At 61.7% G+C, this 21,563-nt stretch overlaps 1 protein-coding gene across 2 annotated transcripts in view; it reads left to right on the top strand.

Moving 5' to 3' along the window:
* The window catches only part of CACNA1S (calcium voltage-gated channel subunit alpha1 S), a 57,745-nt gene that overhangs the window by 22,747 nt on the left and 13,435 nt on the right, over window positions 1-21,563 (top strand). For both annotated transcript variants that reach the window (XM_052653454.1, XM_052653453.1), the window contains exons 8-28: window positions 121-266; window positions 683-764; window positions 2,496-2,656; window positions 4,337-4,562; window positions 5,463-5,670; window positions 5,840-5,960; window positions 6,269-6,383; window positions 6,760-6,853; window positions 7,420-7,489; window positions 8,012-8,144; window positions 8,720-8,849; window positions 9,420-9,479; window positions 11,106-11,212; window positions 11,584-11,671; window positions 11,925-12,032; window positions 13,873-13,925; window positions 14,127-14,273; window positions 14,659-14,860; window positions 15,190-15,348; window positions 16,745-16,855; window positions 17,364-17,447. In XM_052653454.1, the coding sequence (XP_052509414.1) occupies window positions 121-266; window positions 683-764; window positions 2,496-2,656; window positions 4,337-4,562; window positions 5,463-5,670; window positions 5,840-5,960; window positions 6,269-6,383; window positions 6,760-6,853; window positions 7,420-7,489; window positions 8,012-8,144; window positions 8,720-8,849; window positions 9,420-9,479; window positions 11,106-11,212; window positions 11,584-11,671; window positions 11,925-12,032; window positions 13,873-13,925; window positions 14,127-14,273; window positions 14,659-14,860; window positions 15,190-15,348; window positions 16,745-16,855; window positions 17,364-17,447 (2,605 nt within the window). The remainder of the gene's footprint in view (window positions 1-120; window positions 267-682; window positions 765-2,495; window positions 2,657-4,336; window positions 4,563-5,462; window positions 5,671-5,839; window positions 5,961-6,268; window positions 6,384-6,759; window positions 6,854-7,419; window positions 7,490-8,011; window positions 8,145-8,719; window positions 8,850-9,419; window positions 9,480-11,105; window positions 11,213-11,583; window positions 11,672-11,924; window positions 12,033-13,872; window positions 13,926-14,126; window positions 14,274-14,658; window positions 14,861-15,189; window positions 15,349-16,744; window positions 16,856-17,363; window positions 17,448-21,563) is intronic.

Here is a 21,563-nt window from a genome sequence, read left to right as displayed (position 1 = left end):
ACCAGTGCGATACCCAGGCCAGGAGGGTGGGTGCGTCCAGCCTCAGAAGGGGCTCAGTGACCCAAGAAGCTCCATCCCCGCAACTGGTTCCTCCTCCTTCTCCTCCCTGGCCCCGTGCAGGGAATTCACCAAGGAGCGGGAGAAGGCCAAGTCCAGGGGAACATTCCAGAAGCTGCGGGAGAAGCAGCAGCTGGAGGAGGACCTCCGGGGCTACCTGAGCTGGATCACGCAGGGCGAGGTCATGGACGTGGATGACTTGAGAGAAGGTGGGAACCATGGGCGACAGTCAGCACCCCGCCCCAAGCTGCCCTCGTGCCGGCCCCCATAAGGGCATCCCCACGCCCTGCTCCCCCACAGCCCCAGGGCTTGATGAGCAGGACTGAGGGCCCCACTTTGCAGATGAGGAAGCATGGCCCCTAGAGGGCAAGCCTGGTGCCTCGAGGTGGAGGTGGCCAGGTGTGCCCAGAGCCCGCCCAGAGCACTGACTACCAAAGTACCCCACTGCCCCCAGGAACCACCCTCCCGACGGTGCAGGTTCTCTGGCTCCCGGGAATCAGGACAGCGCAGGGGGAGGGGTCCAGGCCCACGCAGGGCCACTGTCCCAGGTGCCCCTGGTCTGTGCCCTTTCCTGGTGCGTCCAGCCCAGAGGGGAGCCTGGCCGCCCATGCCTCTCTGTCCCCAGGGAAGCTGGCTCTGGATGAAGGTGGCTCCGACACGGAGAGCCTGTACGAAATCGCGGGCTTGAACAAAGTCATCCAGTTCGTGTGAGTGTCTGCCCGGCTCCGGGTCCCCCCCAGCCCCAGTCACCCGCCGTGGGTGGCTTCTGGGTCACGTTCCCTGAGTGCAGGAGGAGGGCATTGAGCAAATGACCTATTTCCACATCGCGTGAGGGAGACACTGGGAGCTGGTGGGGTAATTAGCCCCGGGAACCTCTGCTCCAGCAGGGTAGGCGGGCAGCGTCGCAGGCCTCTGGGGCAGGGGCTAGAGCCCTGGCATCTTTGTCTCAAGAGGGCCGTGTGTTTATTTGATTGGCTGCTTCCAAATTCACACACAATTGTGACTTTGAGAGATCCAACAATAGAGAAACGCACCAAAGAAAAGATGAAGTCCTTGCTGCCCTTCAAAGAGGTAACCATGGTAACAGATTTGCATCCCTCCAAGGCTGCTTCTACGCATTCATCTCTCCTACATACACATGCACGCGTGTGCACACACGCACATACACACATGAGTTTTTTACATGACAGCATTTCTCATACTGACCGCTGTCACTTCAGAACAAACAAAAGGACCCAACACACAGGAGGGCTTGCTGGATACATGAATGCGACCCACTCATAAACTGGAAGCTGACATTCTAAATTTAGAATGCTCTATTTAGGGCAAATTTATACACACAGAAACTTGTTTTAAAAAAAGACTTTCTTTTCTCGGAGCAGTTTCAGATTCACAGCAAAACTGAGCAGAAGGTGCAGAGACTGCCCACCTGCCCTCCCCTTGACCATGCCCAGGGCCCCCACCATCAGCACCGCCACCAGATGGGCCGTTTGTTACAACTCAGGAGCCTGCGTGGACAGCATCATCACCCCGAGTCCAGTTTACGTTGGGGCTCATCCTGTGTTTGATGATGCATACCCACCGTTATAATATCATACGGAGTATTTTTGCTGCCCTAAAAAGCCTCTGTTTTCTGCCTATTCACACCTCCACCTCCTATTCCTGGCAACCTACCACTGAGCTTACTGTCTCCAAAGTCTTGCCTTTCCCAGAATGTCACAGTGTGTGATCTCAGGCGGGCTCTTTTTACTTAGTGACACGCATTTAAGGTCCCTCTGCACCTTTGCAAGGTGTGATAGCTCACACACACACCTTCTGGCGGTAAGTCTTTGAACATAAAATATTCCACAGCATGAATACGTCATAGCCCAGTTAATCTGTCCAGTTTGGGGCAGTACAAACAGTGCCGAAGGGAACAGTTGTAAGAGTTCATCTCTGCCTGGTGGATTCCTAGAAATAGACTTGCTGGGTCAGAGGGAGTGGAGATTCTGAGCCCAGGTAAACGCTGCACAAAGGTTGTGCCAGTGATGGAGGTGCCCCTTCTGTGAACCCTCCCCAACACCAATATGACCAATTTGCTAAAGAATTGACCTTATGACCAGCGAAACGGGTCATCCCAGTGTGGCTTTACTTAAGATGGAAACGTATGGAGCCCTACTCTGGGCCTGGCACTGCGCTAAACTCAGCACCTGCGTTGTCTCTAGTGACCCCCAAGGTCAGCATCGCTGCTGTTCTCCTCTGAAATGTGGAGATATTTGCTCTAGGAGGCAAGATTTGCCACTTGTCTCTGCAGCTCACATTCTTGTCTCCTCTGGTGTGGCTGAAGGAGGGAGTGCGTGGTCAGACTAAGTGTGGCCAGAGCAGCCTGAAGGAAGCCTTGGGGAGGTGGGGGCTCTGGTAACACAACCTCTTCCGCTCCTTCCCTGCCTGCTTCTCAGCCGACACTGGAGGCAGTGGAACCGCGTCTTCCGCTGGAAGTGCCACGATGTGGTGAAGTCCAGGGTCTTCTACTGGCTGGTCATCCTGATCGTCGCTCTCAACACACTGTCGATCGCCTCAGAGCACCACCACCAGCCTCTCTGGTTGACCCACCTGCAAGGTGAGACACGTGACTGGCAGGCAAAGCCAGTGGTGCCTCAGGTTCTGTGAAGTCAGTTAGATGTTGACATCATTTTCTAGAAACTCTAGTGGTGGTCCTCTCTTCCTCGTGGCATTACCAGGGGAAATATTAATAACAGCAACACACTGGGGACCTGCCAGGTGCTTGCCAGGTGCCTGGGCAAATGATCACAAACACAGCTATCGGATGGACCGGTGAGCAGTAACTGAGCGCTTCAGACATCCAAGTTCGTTCGAGTTCTACTCCAGACACAGCAGCCTCTCACCAAGTGTTTATAGCATACACACTCTATGTAAGGCCAAGTAAAGAATGCAGGGGACACAGAAGGAAGGTCCCTCTCCCACCTTCAAGGAGCTTCCTGAGCCAAAGAAGAAGACAGATATTAATGAGTGATGCCAGGTCAAATAGGGAGGGCCCCAGCGGAGGTAAATGTAAGAGGCAGATTACAGAGGAGGGGAGGCTGGACGGGAGAAAGACACTCTGGTTAAAACGATGAAAAAGATGAAAGAAGGAAAACTTCCAGAACACCATCTTTTTCTGTGGGGAGGAGACAGGAAATAATGTTTCAGATCAGATGCATGTATGCATTCATCCATCTGTCTATCCACTCATCCATCAATCTATCCATGCATCTGTCCATCTGTCCATCCATCCATCCATCCATCCACCCATCCACACAACCATCCATCCATCCAACCAGCCATCCATCCACTCATTGCAGCCAACATTCTTGAGAACCCCTTAAGTGTGTCAAGCATCGTTAACGCATTGTCAATAACCAGTGTGGACAAAATGTGAACACTATCCACCAAGAGGGGTCAGATGTGAATTTGAGATCCCTGGTCTATGCAGATAAATGAATGGCAGTGCCACTTGCTGAGATGGGGAAGACAGTCAGTGACCAGGTATTTTTGGGGGGTGGGAGAGGTGAGGCAGTCCCCATCAGCTTAATCTCGGGCATGTTGAGTTTGAGGTCCCTTTGAGACATCCCAGTGAGAGGTTGAGGTGACAGACGCAAAGTAGGTCTGGGACCCAGTGGAAGGTCTGGGTTGAAAAGTCAGAGTCTGGAGTCACCGGCAGGCATGCTAATCAAGCTTGGCCTTAGAAGACATCACCAGGCCCCCAGAGGACGGTGTGTACTCACGTGCTCAGCTTGAGTGCAGCACTCAGGGTGAGGTGGGGGTGCCTCTGTGGAGGGGTACAGGAGAAGCTGGAGAAATCCTCGGGGGATGTGGTATCCAGGATGCAAGGGAAGCGAACGTTTCAAAAGGCAAGAGGGGACTTCTCTGGCAGCCCAGTGGGTTAGGACTCTGCCCTTCCACTGCAAGGGACATGGGTTCGACCCCTGGTTGCTGTGTTTCTGGGAGGTCAAGGAAATGGGGTTAAAATGCCTGTGGCTTGACTGCTGGAGTGAGGAGGGTGGGCCTGCCAAACGCTGTACAGTTTACCTTGTTAGAAATCTAGGCTGCGTCCCTTCAGTGGGGAAAATTCACCAGGTTTTACTGGATCTGGAGCGCAGGGAGAGGAGGATGTCCTGGAAACGCGGGGAGGGTGCCGCGTTCGACGCCCTTGTGTTGCTGGCAGTGGGGGGTCACTGGGGGCCTAGCCCAGGCGGGATGCGCAGGGGAGTGGCGCTGAGCTGCGCGGGCCGCCCTGCAGACGTGGCCAACCGGGTGCTGCTGGCCCTGTTCACCGTGGAGATGCTGATGAAGATGTACGGGCTGGGCCTGCGCCAGTACTTCATGTCCATCTTCAACCGCTTCGACTGCTTCGTGGTGTGCAGCGGCCTCCTGGAGATCCTGCTGGTGGAGTCGGGTGCCATGACGCCCTTGGGCATCTCGGTGCTGCGCTGCATCCGTCTGCTGCGGATCTTCAAGATCACCAAGTGAGCGGCGGCGCGGTTCCGGCGCCCCGCCCCTCCAGCCGCCCCACCCTCCTGCCTCCCTGCCCCGCCCCTCTGCCCTTCCAGCGGCGGCGTGGTCCCGGCGCCCCGCCCCTCCCACCACCCCCACACCTCCTGCCTGCCCCGCCCCTCCTGCCCTGTCGCGTCCCGCCCTTCCACTCTCCCAACCGGGGCGTGGTCCCGCCCATCCGCCTGCCCCGCCCCTCCTGCCTGCCCCGCCCCTCCCGCTTGCCCCGCCCCTCCCGCCTGTCGTATCCCGCCCCTCCACCCTCCCAACCGGGGCATGGCCCCGCCCATCCGCCTGCCCCGCCCCTCCTGCCTGCCCCGCCCCTCCCGCTTGCCCCGCCCCTCCACCCTCCCAACTGGGGCATGGTCCCGCCCATCCGCCTGCCCCGCCCCTCCTCTCCACCTTTCCATCAGGGGGCGTGGTCCCGCCACCCCTCCCTCCTGCCTCCCTTCCCCGCCCCTCTACCCTTCCAGCAGGGGGCGTGGTCGCACCCGCCCGCGGCCCTCCTCCGCCCCTGCACCCTTCCCCCTTCCACCCCCATCTCTCCTGTTTACTTACCTCTCACCAGGCCGATTGAGGGGCATGGAAAAGAGGAAGGAAAGGGAAGAGACTGGGAGAGGGAGGAAGGAAAGGAAGCCGGGAGGGGAGGAGGAGAAGAGGGTGGTGAGAAAGGATAGCAGAGAAGGGGGCGTGGAGTGGTCGCAGGCCCTGGGTGCAGGGGAGGGGTGGGCCTCACCCCCGTGGGGTTCAGAGTCTAGTGGTGGCCCCGGAAGTCAAACGGCCACCCTACAAAGGAGAACGAGATGACAAACCGGGATGGGAGCTCTGGATCCAGGCAGCCCCACCTCAGCGCCCCGGGCCTGCCCATCCTCCAGGTACTGGACGTCGCTGAGCAACCTGGTGGCATCGCTGCTCAACTCCATCCGCTCCATCGCCTCGCTGCTGCTGCTGCTCTTCCTCTTCATCGTCATCTTCGCCCTGCTGGGCATGCAGCTCTTCGGGGGCAGGTATGACTTCGAGGACACCGAGGTGCGGCGCAGCAACTTCGACAGCTTCCCGCAGGCCCTCATCAGCGTCTTCCAGGTAGGCCAGAGCCGCTCGCTGCCTGGCCTGCCAGACAGGGCCTCGCCTCCTCTGCCCCCAGCCATCCCCTCCAGCCGCGGACGGTTTGGGGGCGACGTTGGAAGGGGGCTCTTGGACAGCGTCGTCCCCAGGGAAGACGCTCACATCCCTCTGTTCCCCCCCACCCCAGGTGCTGACAGGCGAGGACTGGAACTCGGTGATGTACAACGGGATCATGGCCTACGGCGGCCCGTCCTACCCCGGGGTGCTCGTCTGCGTCTACTTCATCATCCTGTTTGTCTGCGGCAACTGTATCCCCTGGGGCGCAGGGCTCAGAAGAGAGCCCGGAGTGGGGAGGGGCCGGGAGACGGGCTGGGACTGGGGGTCCAGGTGCCCGGGCCCTCTGTGGGAGGCGGGGAGCGCCCAGCATCCGGAGCGGGGGAGGGGACACAGCAGGTGCCATGTGGGGACAGCGGTAGGGCAGCTCCTTCCAGCAGGAGGTTAAGGGACCTCAGGGTGACTGGTGACAGCGGGGAGGAGTCAGTCCCCAAAAGCCCGGAGCACTGGGGCAGGCAGGTTCTGCCGAGCCCAGCACCCCGGCTCCTTAGCGGCGCCCCAGACATCCTGCTCAACGTCTTCCTGGCCATCGCTGTGGACAACCTGGCAGAGGCCGAGAGCCTGACTTCCGCCCAGAAGGCCAAGGCTGAGGAGCGGAGACGCAGGAAGATGTCCAAGTGAGTGGGTGACCCAGCGAGAGGGACCTGCAAGAGGGGAGGAGGGAGGGCGCCCTGCACAGGAGAGCTGAGCCGTCCTGGACCAAACCTCGCTCCTCTGTGCTGTGAACCCAGACAGTGCCACCCCAGACGCCGCCATGGCCGCCCCCCACCAGCCAGCAGGCCTTGGGGTGGCTGACACCGAGGCTGCCGGCGCTGCTCACTCATCGCAGGCACTCGGCCCCTGCTGCTCCTGCCCCCGCGGAGCACCCCCGCCTTGAGCCCTGGGTGGGGTCGGGGGGGGCGCCCTCAGGCTGATCGGACCCCAAAAGGTGGAGGTTCTCTTCCATGGAGGAGCAGGGCCTCCATTTTGGGTTTGCTTGGTTTTCTAACTCAGGGGTCTCCCAGACAAGTCGGAGGAGGAGAAGGCGACGGTGGCCAAGAAGCTGGAGCAGAAACCCAAGGGGGAGGGCATCCCCACCACCGCCAAGGTGAGCCCATCAGCCCGTGGGGTGCTCTCAGGGGCCGCGAGGAGGGGCCTCTGAAAGTCCCCCTTTCGCCCGTGCCTTAGAGTGGGTGCTGCGGGAAGGGGGCTGTCTGCCTGGGCACCAGCCAGGTGAGGGCAGCTCCATCGCAGGGAAGCCTTTGTGCTGAGGGCACACATACCCAAACCGAGGAAGCAGACTTCCCCTGTATTGTGCCCCTTGCCCATCTGATACTCTGCTCCACGGAGCAGTGCAGACCAGCTTCCAGCCCTGCCATTCTGTCCCGGCCTGGGGGCTGAGGAAGTAGAGTTCAAAGGGGCAGGGGGTGGGGGGTCCTGGCCTGGGGACTCCTGTGTCTTCTGAGAACTAAGCGCGGGGTACGGCGCTCAGGCTCAGACAGGCGGGGGTCCCGGTGGCTTTCTGGGCCTGGCTTCCCCTTCGTGAGATGGGAAGGACCGTGACACCAGCACCCCCAGGCCGTAGGGAGGCTCGGGTGAGCTCACACCTGCACGCCCTCTGGCCAGTGGGGACCACAGCCCTGGTTTTCATCTTCATCATGTTCCTCCCTCCAGCTGAAGATCGACGAGTTTGAATCCAACGTCAACGAGGTGAAGGACCCCTACCCCTCGGCCGACTTCCCAGGTGAGGGTCCTGAGACCGAGGGCGGGGTGTGCAGGGTGGCTCCTCCTGCTGGCTGTTCCCCCGCCCGAATGAGGATTTGTGGAACCCGACCCCAGGAGAGAGAAGTTCCGAGTCCATTTATCTCAACAGGACTCCTGCCCTCATCAACGGCACGAGGTGGGGGCCTGCCTGGCAGGCAAGTCAGGGCAGAGCCGGGCCCAGCACTGCGGTCGCTTGCAGAGCAGGGCCCCCTGCACCCCCAGCTTGTGAGCCACCCCAGGTGGTGCCTCTAGCCCCGAGACAGGAGCTGCAGCAGCAAGGCTCTGGGACCTTGCTCCTGCCCCACTTCCGGAAGGTCCTGAGGCCGACAGCTCTCAGGCCAGCGTGCTGTGGGGAAGGGAGATGCCCGGCTGGACCCTGCTGGCCCCCCATGCCGCATGGCACTCCCTGGCTGCTGAGGGGTCACGGTTAGGTTCAGAGCACAGGAGCCAAGGGAATAGCGAAGCATCGAAAGACACCCCAGCCTCTCTCCCCTCCCCACAGGGGACGATGAGGAAGACGAGCCCGAGGTCCCGATAAGCCCCCGGCCCCGTCCGCTGGCTGAGCTGCAGCTGAAGGAGAAGGCAGTGCCCATTCCAGAAGCCAGCGCCTTCTTCATCTTCAGCCCCACCAACAAGTGGGTGGCCCCTCGGCAGTGGGGCAGGGTGGTGGTGGGGTCTCAGAGAGAAGGCTGCTTCCTGCTCTGAGGAGACAGCCTTCTCCCAATTCTCTGGGCCTACAGTTACACTGTGAGAAAGGCATCCTTTAACTTCAGATCTTTTGCCCCATTTAAAGTGCCAGCATCCCCAGGAGACATATATTTTAAGCCTCATGCGTTACTCACATCTGAGCGGGACTGGATATGTTGGTTCCTTCCTGAGAGCAGAGTGGGGCTGTAGTTCTCACGGGCTTCAGTCTGACGCCTTTAGATAACAGACCACAGTTGTCCTGGAGTTTCAGCGGTCAGCCTCAGGACCCGAGACTGGAGAGCAGCCTGCCCCGTGTTTTGATGGGAGCCGTGGGATGGGCGGAGTGTTGGGGGAGGGCTTGTTGAGGGATGGGATGGGGCTGCATAGCAACAGAAGGGGGCGGGGCCCGGCAAGTCCAGCAGAGACCACCTGGATGCAGGCTGACCTTCTCCACTGACCAGGGCGGAGGCTGCTGGGGCCCAAGGCCCCGTTCAGAGCCTCCTGGCCCCCCGCCCGCCCGCAGGATCCGCGTCCTGTGCCACCGCATCGTCAACGCCACGTGGTTCACCAACTTCATCCTGCTCTTCATCCTGCTCAGCAGCGCAGCCCTGGCAGCTGAGGACCCCCTCCGGGCTGAGTCCGTGAGGAACCAGGTGACAGCAGCCAACTCAGCGCCCCCCACTCCAGGCCTCAGGCACCCACACCTCACCCTGAGGCCCCCCGTCCAGCTGTATCCGCTGTGTGGCCCCCAGCATCACAGTTGCTTAGAGTTTAAGTCCCCAGAGGGCCAAAGCTGCCCGACTCACTCTTTCTGGACAGTGTGGTCACAGCATGCGCCCTAGACAGGCTCTGGGTGCTGGGTTTTAGCAGTGATGATGGTAGGGATGGTGGTGGTCTTGACGGTGATGGTAGTGTGGTGATGGTGGTGGTGTTGGGGGGATGGTGGTAGTGGGGTGGGGGTGGTCTTGACGGTGACGGTGGTGTAATGGTGGTGACGGTGGTGGTGGGGGGTGGGAGAGGATGGGGGTGGTGGGGGCTGGTGATGGGGGATTAGTGGGGGGGATGGTGGGGTGGGGTGCTCTTGGTGGCGGGGGGGAATGGTGTTAGGGGGATGGTGGTAGTGGGGTGGGGGTGGTCTTGACGGTGACGGTGGTGTGGTGATGAAGGTAACGATGCCGGCCCAGCCCTGCTCCTTCTCTCACTGACCCCTGCCCTGCCACCAGATCCTTGGGTATTTTGACATCGGGTTCACCTCTGTCTTCACTGTGGAGATTGTCCTCAAGGTGAGCGAAGGCCATGAGACCACACCGCGGGTCGGCTGGGGTCCCACTCACACAGGCTGTGCCCCCCCGGGGGCTGGGCTGCAGGGAGGAGGGGCAAGCCGGAAGGAGGCGGAGAGCAGCAGGGACGGACTCTCAGGACCCAGGGGGCCGGGTGGTCTCAGAGCCGGCCTGAGCGAGCGAGCAGGCAGGGGGGTGCAGGCCTGGGGTATGGTCAGTGGGCAGCCCGTGCATCTCTCAGCAGAGTGCCCTGCGTGTCTGTGAAGCCTTGGGCACCTTCTTCCACCATCCAGGCTTGGCTCACCTAAGTGCGGATGGGGAGCAGCGATCTGTTCCCAGACCTTTGTTGTCAGTGACTGAAAGGGCTCCCCCAGGGTCCCAGAGAAGTGGCTGTTGCCCTGGGCGGGGTTTTTGGCAGCCCTGCCCTCTCATGCCCCCCACCCCATGCCCCCACATCCATAGCACACCGCTGCCCTCCTGTTCTCACAGCGGACACACTGGGTTCACACTATCATGGTGGGGGTCTGGGGGCAGAGGTCGAGCCGTGCAAGGGGAGCAGGCCCAGAGCCGGCTGCAGTATGAAGGGAGGACAGTCCCTTCATTCAGGGGCCTGTTTATTGAAGAAATTAATCAGAGGGAAATGGTAGCTCCTTGGGGTCCAGGAGGACTTCTTGGAGGTGGTGACGTTAGAGTTAGGCCTTGAGATTGGACAGGACTTCATCAGAGAGAGAGTAGGGCAATCCAGGACGAAACAGTGACTGATGCATTGTACAGAGATGTTTGAAATGTGCCCAGAGAGGAGAAAGTGGCCCCTCTGGGCTGGGATACAGCACGTTTGAGGTGGGGGAATGGCGCCGGGCAAGGTCTTCAGGGTTGACGGGCTGTTGAGTCTGACCCAACCACGCCTAGGACACTTTCCAGGGAGGAAGAGGAGGAGAGAGGAGGAGGAAGAAAAGGAGGGAGGAAGAGGAAGAGGAGGAGGGAGAGGAGGGGGAATTGTGTCTGCAGGGCAGAGGGCAGGCCTCGCTGCCCAAGAGAGGTCCCTGCGCTCCCAGAACCGGGCGCTGAGGATGGGGCAGCGCCCTGAGGACTCATCCCGGAGTGTCCCCAGGTGCCCTCACCAGGGGGAGTGTCCCCAGGTGCCCTCACCAGGGGGAGTGTCCCCAGGTGCCCTCACCAGGGGGAGTGTCCCCAGGTGCCCTCACCAGGGGGAGTGTCCCCAGGTGCCCTCCCCAGGGGCAGTGTCCCCAGGTGCCCTCCCCAGGGGGAGTGTCCCCAGGTGCCCTCCCCAGGGGGAGTGTCCCCAGGTGCCCTCCCCAGGGGGAGTGTCCCCAGGTGCCCTCCCCAGGGGGAGTGTCCCCAGGCTCCACCCCACCAGGGGGAGTGTCCCCAGGTTCCACCCCCACCAGGGGGAGTGTCTCCAGGCTCCACCCCACCAGGGGGCGTGCCCAATGCTCCACCCACTGGGGGCGTGTCCCCAGGCTCCACCCACCGGGGGTGTGTCCCCAGGCTCCACCCACTGGGGGCGTGTCCCCAGGCTCCACCCACTGGGGGGCGTGTCCCCAGGCTCCACCCACCGGGGTGTGTCCCCAGCCCCCCTCGCCCACCAGCACGCCGCCTCTCCCCTAGATGACCGCCTACGGGGCCTTCCTGCACAAGGGCTCTTTCTGCCGCAACTACTTCAACATCCTGGACCTGGTGGTGGTGGCTGTGTCCCTCATCTCCATGGGACTCGAGTGAGTGGGGCAGCCGCCCGTGTGGGTTGGTGGGCCCCGAGCTGCCTGGGGATGGCATTCAGGGTCTCTTGGGCTGGCACCAAGTGGTCTGAGTGACAAGGTTCGGCAGGCAGAGTGTGTGTAGGAGACCAGGAGGGCATGTGGAGAGAGGGTGGTCGCCCCCAGCCCCGTGGGGAACACGGCCCTGGTGCCCGGGGAGCTCCTGTCTGACGGAGGGGCAGGTCTGTGGGCCGCCCCGGAGGGAGGCAGCCCAGGGCGGGAGGCCCCTGTGTCCCAGGGCGGGACACACGCAGCCTCAGGGGGAGGGCCGGGCAGGTAGGCGGGGGCGCAGAGAGCTGGGGGCAGGGGGAGGCTGAGCGGGCCGCCCCCAGGTCCAGTGCCATCTCTGTGGTGAAGATCCTGAGGGTCCTGAGGGTGCTCCGGCCGCTCCGGGCCATCAACAGAGCCAAAGGCCTGAAGGTGAGAGGGGCGCAGAGGGGCCCTCGGGGGAAGGGGCCCCGAGGCTGACTCCAGACTTGGCCCAGACAGCACCGGCTCGGCCCGCCCCCTTTTCGCGGTGGGGATGGGGATGCACCTGGGCAGCTCTGTCCCGTCAACCCCTTCTGTCCTCGACAAGCTGGGAGGCAGCGAGGCTTGCACTCGAGGCCCCTGGGCTGGGCTGGGCTGGGTGGCGAGAAGGGGCAGGTGCCGACCGGGGCCCCCACCCCTGCAGCACGTGGTGCAGTGTGTGTTTGTGGCCATCCGCACCATCGGGAACATCGTCCTGGTCACCACCCTCCTGCAGTTCATGTTCGCCTGCATCGGCGTCCAGCTCTTCAAGGTGAGCCCCGCCGGCCCCCCGCCCAGCGCTGGTTGGCCCACGTCCCCTCCAAGCAAAGGGAGGCTGGCTGTGAGGGCGGGTGTCCTGAATGCATGGGTGTAAGGCACGCTGTCAGGAGCCTGAGTGCGGACCCTCAGGGGTGGCCCCCCGCTGTCTCACTGGCTCTCCGGATCGAGGCCCCGGTCTGCCGGCCCGAGCAGCATCCTCCCTGCTGTCGTCCCCTCCACCCTCGGGGACAGGGCTGGCCCTAACCCTCACCCACCCCGCCTCTGCAACCTGAGTGCCCGCCAGTGTGTCCACCGGGAGCTTCTGCAGGGCGGGGGTGGGGGTCTGCTGTGTCCCGTCTGGGAGCTGCCCCCTCCAGTTCTGTTTCCTGGGGGAACTCAGCCATTCACTCCCGTCTGGGACTCAGCCAGCCCTGCAGTCCGGCTTCCTTTCCAGAGCTGGCCGCTGGACGCCTCTGGCTTTTAGACTGCATGCGGGACACAGACACAACCCCGAGGACACATCCACATTCACGGCCTTCCGGGTCCTTCCAGAACCCTCTGCTCCTGCCCCCAAAGCACCATCTTTCCAATCACGATTATGTAGTCTCAGTCACTGTGAGATATGCAATAGTTTCATCTCACAATCCTTCATTCATTCAACTCACATTTTGAGGGCAATTTCTCTGGGTCCAGGTCTCTGCTAGGGCTTGAGAGGGCTACGCAGCAAACCCCACCAGGTCGTCCCTGTGGGCAGGGGCAGGCTTTGGGGAGAGCTGTCAGGGTGGGGCTCCCAGAGGACGTTTAGGGGCCGGGTCCTGTGGGTTTCTGTCCTGGCGCAGTGGGACTAACAGCTTAGTCTCAAAACAGTGCTCAGAGCAGGCTGCGTGCGGCCCATCCCCCAGCTCCAGCCAGGCTGCCCCACCCTTCTGCCCAGCGTTGCCCTCTGCAGCCTGGGGACCCTGGCACCCCTGAGGGCAGGGTCTCGATGTGACCAACTCATTCTCACCTTGGCACCTTCTGGGCCGCCACATAGGAGCCCCCCAGACTCGCTCCCCAGGGAACGAGGAGCAGCTGCCCTTCCGCCCTCCACCCGCTCTGTGCCTTAGTCTCTTATCAACAGAGCCCCAGTCCCCGCTCGCCCACATACGTTCACTTTCTGCTCCGAGACATCAGGGCAGGTGGTGACAGGGATGGGTGTGGCCTTCAGCTTGTCCTGTGTGCCTGAGGAGGCAGTTCCCTCTCCTGGCCCTTGAGGGACCTGGACCAGTATCTGCGGGTTCAAATTTAATTTAGCTACAGGCAGACTGGCAATCACTTCCTTTTGCCCAAATGAAACCTTCCGTGGGCACCCAGTGTGTGAGGTAGATCAGAGAAGAAGCTGCTCAGGCTTAAATCTGCAGAGGGGCTCACAGAGCCCACCCACTGAGCCTTGGGGGTGGGTGTGCCAGGACCCCCGCGACATGTGGAGATAAGAGGTCTCATCCGTCCCAGCTGGGCTCTGTCCCAGGGCCTGAGCCGGGGGGGGGGGGGGGGGGTGGGACGTGGGGAGGCAGGGCACCCTGGTCCTTGCTCTGTGACAGGGAGACCCAGCAGAGGGGCAGGGGCTATGCCCGTGCTTCCCTTCCCGAGGCCGGCCTGGGCACCAGCAGTGCCATCACGCAGGAGCCGGTGCCCAGCCTCGCTGCTGTCTGCCCGGCGGGGAGCAGGGTGTGACAGACAGTCCTGGGCCCTGCCCCACGGCCAGGCTGCCCTACAGAGGGAGACCCAGACCCTGCCCTCCTTTCTCCGTGCCACCCCATCTTTCCACCCTGTTTCCATGACAACCTGTCTCCCTCCTTCCCTCTGGGACGCAGGGGAAGTTCTTCAGCTGCAACGACTTGTCCAAGATGACGGAGGAGGAGTGCAGGTGTGCAAGGGGGCCCTCATGCGCGGCAGGGCGGCCCTCCGCTGGGGAACTGGGGAACCTGAGCTCCTCGGGCTCACAGAGGCCCTTCCTCGGGTGACCTTGGGGAGGGTCCCAGGTCCGGAGCACACTCACTGCCCAGGGCTGGGAGGACGTGGGGAGGGGGCCCGCGTGCAGTGTGGTGACCTGGCCCCCCAACCCCAGGGGCTACTACTACGTGTACAAAGATGGAGACCCCACGCAGATAGAGGTGCGTCCCCGCCAGTGGGTGCACAACGCCTTCCATTTCGACAACGTGCTTTCGGCCATGATGTCCCTCTTCACTGTGTCCACCTTCGAAGGATGGCCTGAGTGAGTGAGCGGGGACCCCGGAGACACAGCCATGCCCGGGGGAGGCCCGGGAACCACCTGGCGGGCGTGCCAGGGGCTCTCACAGCGTGTGTGTGGGACGGGCGGCTCACTCCAGGGACAGCCTGACCGGGGTTTCGTGGGCCTGGGCCTCCCTGGCCACAGGGGCACCCCCCCACCGTGTGACTGGGGGACACGGCACCCTGTGTGGGACGGGAGGCAGGCCCCTTGCCCAACCTGCCCAGCCTTTCCGGGCAGGGTCCTAACTCCTCCACAGGTGACTGTCCAGGCGGCCCCCCACGGCTGGTGGGTCGGGGCCCGCCCTTCCCAGCCGGGCTCAGCCTCAGCCTAGCCCGCCCAGCCCACTTCTGTCCTCTGCCCACCCCAGGCTGCTGTACAAGGCCATCGACTCACACGAGGAGGACAAGGGCCCCGTGTACAACCACCGCGTGGAGATGGCCGTCTTCTTCATCGTCTACATCATCCTCATCGCCTTCTTCATGATGAACATCTTCGTGGGCTTCGTCATCGTCACCTTCCAGGAGCAGGGGGAGACTGAGTACAAGAACTGTGAGCTGGACAAGAACCAGGTGCTGGGCCCCTGCAGCCGGCATGAGGCTCGGGCCAGGGAAAGGGCCCTGGGGTGGGGGTGACCCACGACCCTCCTCCAGCCCATCTCCCACCTGAAGCAGCACTCAGTGGTCGGGTGGGGCCCCCTGTGGACCTATCGTGATGCCCAGAGCCCCTAGAAACTGGCATTGTCGGCTCCAGAGGGACCACAGCCTGGGGGGGACCCTTCCCTGAACAGCCCGGCAGAGGCCACAGCCGCGCTTGGCCTGCCGAGGGCAGGACCCTCCGGCCCCGGGGCGGGGGCGGGGGCGGGGCTCCGGCGCTGACGTGCCCAGCGCTGCCATCTCAGCGCCAGTGCGTGCAGTACGCCCTGAAGGCCCGGCCGCTGAGGTGCTACATCCCCAAGAACCCCTACCAGTACCAGGTGTGGTACGTCGTCACCTCCTCCTACTTCGAGTACCTGATGTTCGCCCTCATCATGCTCAACACCATCTGCCTGGGCATGCAGGTGAGGCCGCTGGGACAGGGCCCCCGGGACCAGGGCCCCTGGGACCAGGGCCTGGGCAGCCCAGCGGAGGGGCCCCAGGCTGGATAGCCACTCTGTGCCAGCCATTGTGCTGAGGTGCCCCGCGGGGCAGAGAGGGGAGTGGGCCGCAGGCCCGGGTGCCAGGCACGCGGCAGTGTATGAAAGCGGTGATTCAGGTGCACACGGGGCCGCAGCCACTCTGGGAAGGGGGTGGCTGCTCGGGGTGGGCCCTGTGGGAAGCCCAAAGGGCCTTCTCTGTCTTCCTTCTGCTGCTGTGCTTCTGGGTGGTGGAGATGGTTGGAATGTTGGCTCCAGTCCCAAGAAAAGTGGGTTTAATATTTACAGCACAGGTGTCTGAGGGGACAAGCACACTCGGTAGGCAGGTCACAGTCAGCAGCACCACTGCACACGCAGTCCCTCAGGCGAGTCCGACTCTTTGAGGACCCCGTGGACTGTAGCCCACCAGGCTTCTCTGTCCATGGGATTTCTCAGGCAAGAGTACTAGAGTGGGTTGCCATTTCCTTCTCCAGGGGATCTTCCCCTCCCAGGGGTCGAACCTGTGTCTCCTGCATTGGCAGGCGAGTTCTTTACCACTGAGCCACCAGGGAAGCTCCTCAAGCAGCATGGTTATGAAGCCTTAATTATCTGATCCCTTATGCCCGTGAATCAATAGAATCGCACAGCAAGGCCCCTGGCCCAGGAGTCACACACACTCCCAAGGACCACAGGCTGTCGGGTGGGGCGGGTCTGGAAAGGGAGTCCCGAGCTGGGGGTCCAGAGCGGAGGGGCCGGGCTCACATGGGGGCCCGAGGCAGGAACAGGGGTCCGGCAGTCCAGCCAGGACGGGTAGGGCTGGGGTGGGGGCAGTGCCAGAGCCTCTGCTGCCTGGGAAGGTCTCAGGGAAGAAGTGGGCTTCTGTCAACTTTATTTTTAAAAGAATGAGAGAGACTCCTGGGAAACGCTGGAGGACACAGATCTCAGGAGGGTCATAGGGGACACTCGAGAGGGCTGCGGGCGCTGCTCTGGGCTGCCACCGTGTCCCGGGGGGGCAGCCGGCAGGCACAGGTGACCTAGAACCAGGGGGCTTTTCTCCTGGTCTTGCACCTAGGCAGCGCCGGGAAGCTGGCCCCAGAGCTCCCCTGCTGGCCTCCCAGAACAGATGTGTGTGGGTAACCTGCTCATGGGACCAGGGCTGGGCCACCCTCTCCTCCCCTCACAGTCCTTCCGGGGAGAGGGCATGGCCATGAGGCCCAGTAGGATTCTGGATGTGGCTGGATCAGGCTCCGGGTTCTCTGAGACCAAGGAAAGCGGGGCAGGGGCTGGGGAAGAAGGCGGGGCTCTGGGGGAGCCGCCCAGCCCCTCGCTGTGTCCCCCGCAGCACTACAACCAGTCGGAGCAAATGAACCACATCTCTGACATTCTCAACGTGGCCTTCACCATCATCTTCACGCTGGAGATGGTCCTCAAGCTCATGGCGTTCAAGGCCAGGGTGAGTCCTGGGCTCGGGGGAGAGGCGAGCGCGTGTGGCCACGGGGCGACCTTCCCACGGAGCCCCCCACGGCCTCGTCCTCCCGGGCAGCCCTTGGGCACTCAGAGCCGGCCGGCTGCTCAGTTCTGGCCGCAGGAGTGGACAGTATGTGCCGGTGCCCCTTTGGTTCCTGAGCGTCTGAGCAGCAGCCCCGGGGCCAGGGAGCGTCCTGGTCCCCAAGTCCACACTACCCACCCCACCCTGTCAGGTCTGCCCGCAAGCCCCAGACTGGGTTTCAGCGGGCCGGGCTGGGGAAGACTTCCCTCTGTGGACAGGACCCCAATCCTGAGTCTCCCAGGCATGCTGCCTTCCTGTTGGACCACTTTATGCTCTGGAGGGAAGGGAGCAGAGGAGGGGCCCTGGAGCACCCCCGGGGAAGTGGCATCATGCCCCCCCCCTGAGCAATTCTGCAACAGGGGCCGCCGAGCTCCTTCCTTCCACAGCTCACCCTGGGACCCCCCTCCCCCAGGGCTATTTTGGGGACCCCTGGAACGTGTTTGACTTCCTGATTGTGATCGGCAGCATCATCGACGTCATCCTCAGTGAGATTGACGTGAGTACCGGGCGGGCGGAGCCATCGCTGGGGCGGGGCTGAGGCCACAGACCCTTGTGGGGGACCCACTGGTGTGCAGCCCAGCACCCCAGACCACAGACCCTGCAGAGCACACACCTCAGAGTCCAGGCACAGTGAGGGTGCCCGGCGGCCCACGGCAAGCGCCACCGTGGGCAGGAGCCGTCCTTTCTGGGTGGGGTGGTCAGGGAAGGCTGCATGGAGGTGGTGCCATGTGAAGGGACCTTCAGGAAAGGGAGGTGGGGAGGGGACAAGCCACACCAGCAGGGTGGCTGCGGGAGCCAGATGAGTAAACAGAAGGTCCAGGGTGTGGAGAGCTCAGCTCAGCAGAAGCAGGCCGGAGTGCGGGGCTGGGGGAGCTGCTGGAGAGGCAAGTGGGGGCTCAAACCTTGTGTCGCCCGCAGTGGGGGGTCACTGGGGGTCTCTGAACAGGGCAGTGGAAGGATCAAAGCTGCACTTCTAAAAAGTGAATCTGGAGGTGAGGGCAGGAGGTGAGACGACTGAAAGCAGGTGCCCAGTTAGGGAGGCGGTCATCGCCTCCTCAGATACTTTCCTCGTGCCCCCATGTGGGCTAGAGATACAGCAATGAACAGGGGCACCCGGGGAGACAGGCAGTGAAAACCAACCCACCACGTGGCAGGTGTGGCCAGTGAAGGGGTGGGAGGTGGCATCAGCTGGCCCCAGTCCAGCCCTGCAGGAGGCATGCGTGCGGGGTGGGGGGCAGAGCACAGCCCCTCAGCAGGGGTAGCTAGGAGGGGGTGGGCTGAGGGCCAGCGGGAGGCCTGGTGGCAGGGCTGGGGAGTGGGGAGCTGAGCTCAGAAACAGGGCAGGGGCTGCACCACATCCTTTCCTCAGTTCAGTCACTCAGTCGTGTCCAATTCTTTGTGACCCCATGGACTGCAGCACACCAGGCCTCCCTGTCCGTCACTGTCTCCCAGAGCTTGCCCAAGTTCATGTTCATTGAGTCAGTGATGCCATCCAACCATCTCATCCTCTGTCGTCCCCTTCTTCTCCTGCCTTCAATCTTTCTCAGCATCAGGGTCTTTTCCAATGAGTCAGCTCTTCTCGTCAGGTAGCCAAGTATTGGAGTTTCAGCTTCAACATCAGTCCTTCCAGTGAACACCCAGGACTGATCTCCTTTTGGATAGACTGGTTGGATCTCCTTGCAGTCCAAGGGACTCTCAAGAGTCTTCTCCAACACCACAGTTCAAAAGCATCAATTCTTCAGTGGTCAGCTTTCCTTATAGTCCAACTCTCACATCCATACATGACCACTGGAAAAACCACAGCCTTGACTAGACGGACCTTTGTTGGCAAAGTCATGTCTCTGCTTTTTAATATGCTGTCTAGGTTGGTCATAACTTTCCTTCCAAGGAGCACGCGTCTTTGAATTTCATGGCTGCAATCACCATCTTGCAGTGATTTTGGAGCCCAAGAAAATAAAATCAGTCACTGTTTCCATTGTTTCCCCCATTTATTTGCCATGAAGTGTTGGGACTGGATGCCGTGATCTTCATTTTTTGAATGTTGAGCTTTACGCCAACTTTTTCACTCTTCTCTTTCACTTTCATCAAGAGGCTCTTTAGTTCGTCTTCACTTTCTGCATAAGGATGGTGTCATCGGCATATCTGAGGTTATTGATATTTTTCCCGGCAATCTTGATTCCAACTTGTGCTTCATCCAGCCTGGCATTTCTCATGATGTGCTCTGCATGTAAGTTAAATAAGCAGGGTGACAATGTACAGCCTTGAGGGACTCCTTTACCGATTTGGAACCAGTCTGTTGTTCTGGGTCCGGTTCTAACTGTTGTTTCTTGACCTGCATACAGATTTCTCAGGTAAGGTGGTTTGGTATTCCCATTTCTTGAAGAATTTTCCACAGTTTGTTAATTAGTTCTTTGTTAGAGTCCGAGATTTTGTTCTGGGGGGATGAGAGCCCCTGGAGGCGCTCACACCTGGTCTGACTCTGCTTCTCAGAGGCCCCTCTGGGTGCTGCACTGATGGCAAGCTGCAGGGGACACTCGGGGTCACTTGGGGGAGCAGTCAGGACGTGCTCTGATCACCCGATGAGGGGTGGCGCGTGAGCTGTGGAGGGGACCCGTGACCAGCAGCTGGATCTGCTTGGAGTGTTGAGCTGACAGCATTTGTTGATGAACTTGATTCGGGGGGAGGAAAAGTAATCAACCGTGACTGCAAGGATCTTGCCCAAGAAACTGAGCTTCCGTTTTCTGAGACATGGAAACTCCGGGAGGAGGGGGGGTAGGGCAGGAACCAAGAGTCCTGTTCGGGGTGCGACAGCGCAGGTGGTGACACGGAGCGGGCTCGGGTTCACAGGCCTGGAGCACACAGGCTGGTCAGGCTGGAGCCCTGAGTCGGAGACTCCAGGAAGGAGCTGGCATTTAGGGTCGTGGAAGTGGGTGAGACAAGCGGCCGAGAGCAGGGCGTCTGGAGGGCGAAGGTCCAGGGGCTGGCCGGTGGTGCTCTCCAGGACCCCTGTCCTACGGCCTCCCAGGGGAGGACACCCGTTGGGAGTCGGGATGGGTGAGAGGCAGAGCGGGCTGAGGGCCTGGATGGTTCTCTCTTTTTCCTGCAAAGAGAAGGCGCCTCGAAGTAGGAGAGAGTGTGCAGCCAAGGAGAGTTTCTTTTGAAACCGGGAGAAATTACAGCGCGTCCTGGGCTCCGGGGAGAATCAGGCTGGGGGGGGCGGGGCGCCTGCAGGATCCACGTCCTTGGGCAGGAGCCCTGGGGTCCCCGGCGAGCACTGGCTCTGGGAGCCCAGTTCATCCCCGAGCAGGAGGGGGACTTGAGTCCCGTGGCTGTGTGGACAGCGGGATGAGTTAAGTGCCGCCCCGGGCCGCAGGAAGGAAGGCGTCGGGGACATTGGCGGAGGCGGGCATCTCCATGATTCTGCACTGGGGCTTGGAGCTGCCTTGTGTATGGGGTGGGTCGTGCGTCGTTGGAAACACAGGCCAGGAAACACGGGTCACTGCCCCCAGCACGTGGCAGCTGCCCCATACACAGAGGGAGGGGACGGCTGGAGCACAGGGGAGTGGAGGTTCCCACAGCATCCAGCCAGCAGGGCCTCTGGGCTGTGGCCAGGGAGCACCCAGGCCATGGGCTGTGGGGGTGACAGACGGCAGGGCGGCCTCGCTGAGAACCTGAAGCTGGGGAGGCTGCAGGTAAAGGAGGGGAGCAGGGGACAGGAAGGGCATCCCGGAGCCTGAGGCTGGGATCACAAGGCCGCATCCCCTAGACTGCGCGCCTGCCAGCTGCATCTTGGAGAGGCCTGGCCAGCCCCTGACAGGGATGCAGGTGGCCGTGAGGAGCTTACTCCAGGAGTGGACCAGCCCCAAGCCAACGCGCGCCCACGGCCCACCAATGAGCACTGCAGCCCTGCCAGCCCAGGGCCAGCCCTCGTGGGTGGGTGGGGGCAGGATGGGGGCCAGGGAAGGGGGCTAAGGACAAGTCTGGAGTCAGCAAGGGGAGGCCTGCAGAGAGCAGCGCCTTCTGTGGTGGAGGGCAGGCCTGGCCTGGGGTCCGGTTCACCCCACATGCAGGACAGATGGAACTCCATCCTTATGTATGCGGCTGGAGGGGGCGGGGCCGAGGCGGCAAACCAGGGCGCCCATGGGGCCTGCATGCACGTCTCCTTCACGCCCAGGCCTTTCTGGGAAGTAGCCCAGGGTTTGGGGCAGCACCTCTCACCCGTTCAGTCTCGACCCGGATGACAATCAGTCTTCTTGAAGCTTGAGGCCCATGTGGGGGGTGGGGGGGCTTTGGGGTCGGGCAGAGCCCTTTCTTCTGTGCAGGAGGGACGAGAGTGCCATTGGTCGCCGTGGGATTTTTAGGGACAGCAGATGTCCATCACCAGGCCTGTTTGCTTAAAGTCATGTTAAGACTTTGAATTAAAACGCTGACTCATATCCCTGCCGTATAATCCAGAGAGCAGAGAGGGCGGCGCCGTCTGTTAGCACTTTCTGCCGGGAGGGCTCTGCTCTGTCCACAGTGGCAGCCACGAGCCACGGGTGTGAAATGTGGCCAGCGCAGCCGGGGATGCGAATATCTATACCTGTGTTGTTTTCACCGTGATCCAAATGGC

This window comes from Budorcas taxicolor, chromosome 16, assembly GCF_023091745.1.
Source record: "Budorcas taxicolor isolate Tak-1 chromosome 16, Takin1.1, whole genome shotgun sequence".
NCBI lineage: Eukaryota > Metazoa > Chordata > Mammalia > Artiodactyla > Bovidae > Budorcas > Budorcas taxicolor.
Note: the sequence above shows the minus strand (reverse complement) of the source record. Positions and strands in the feature narration are given on the sequence as shown.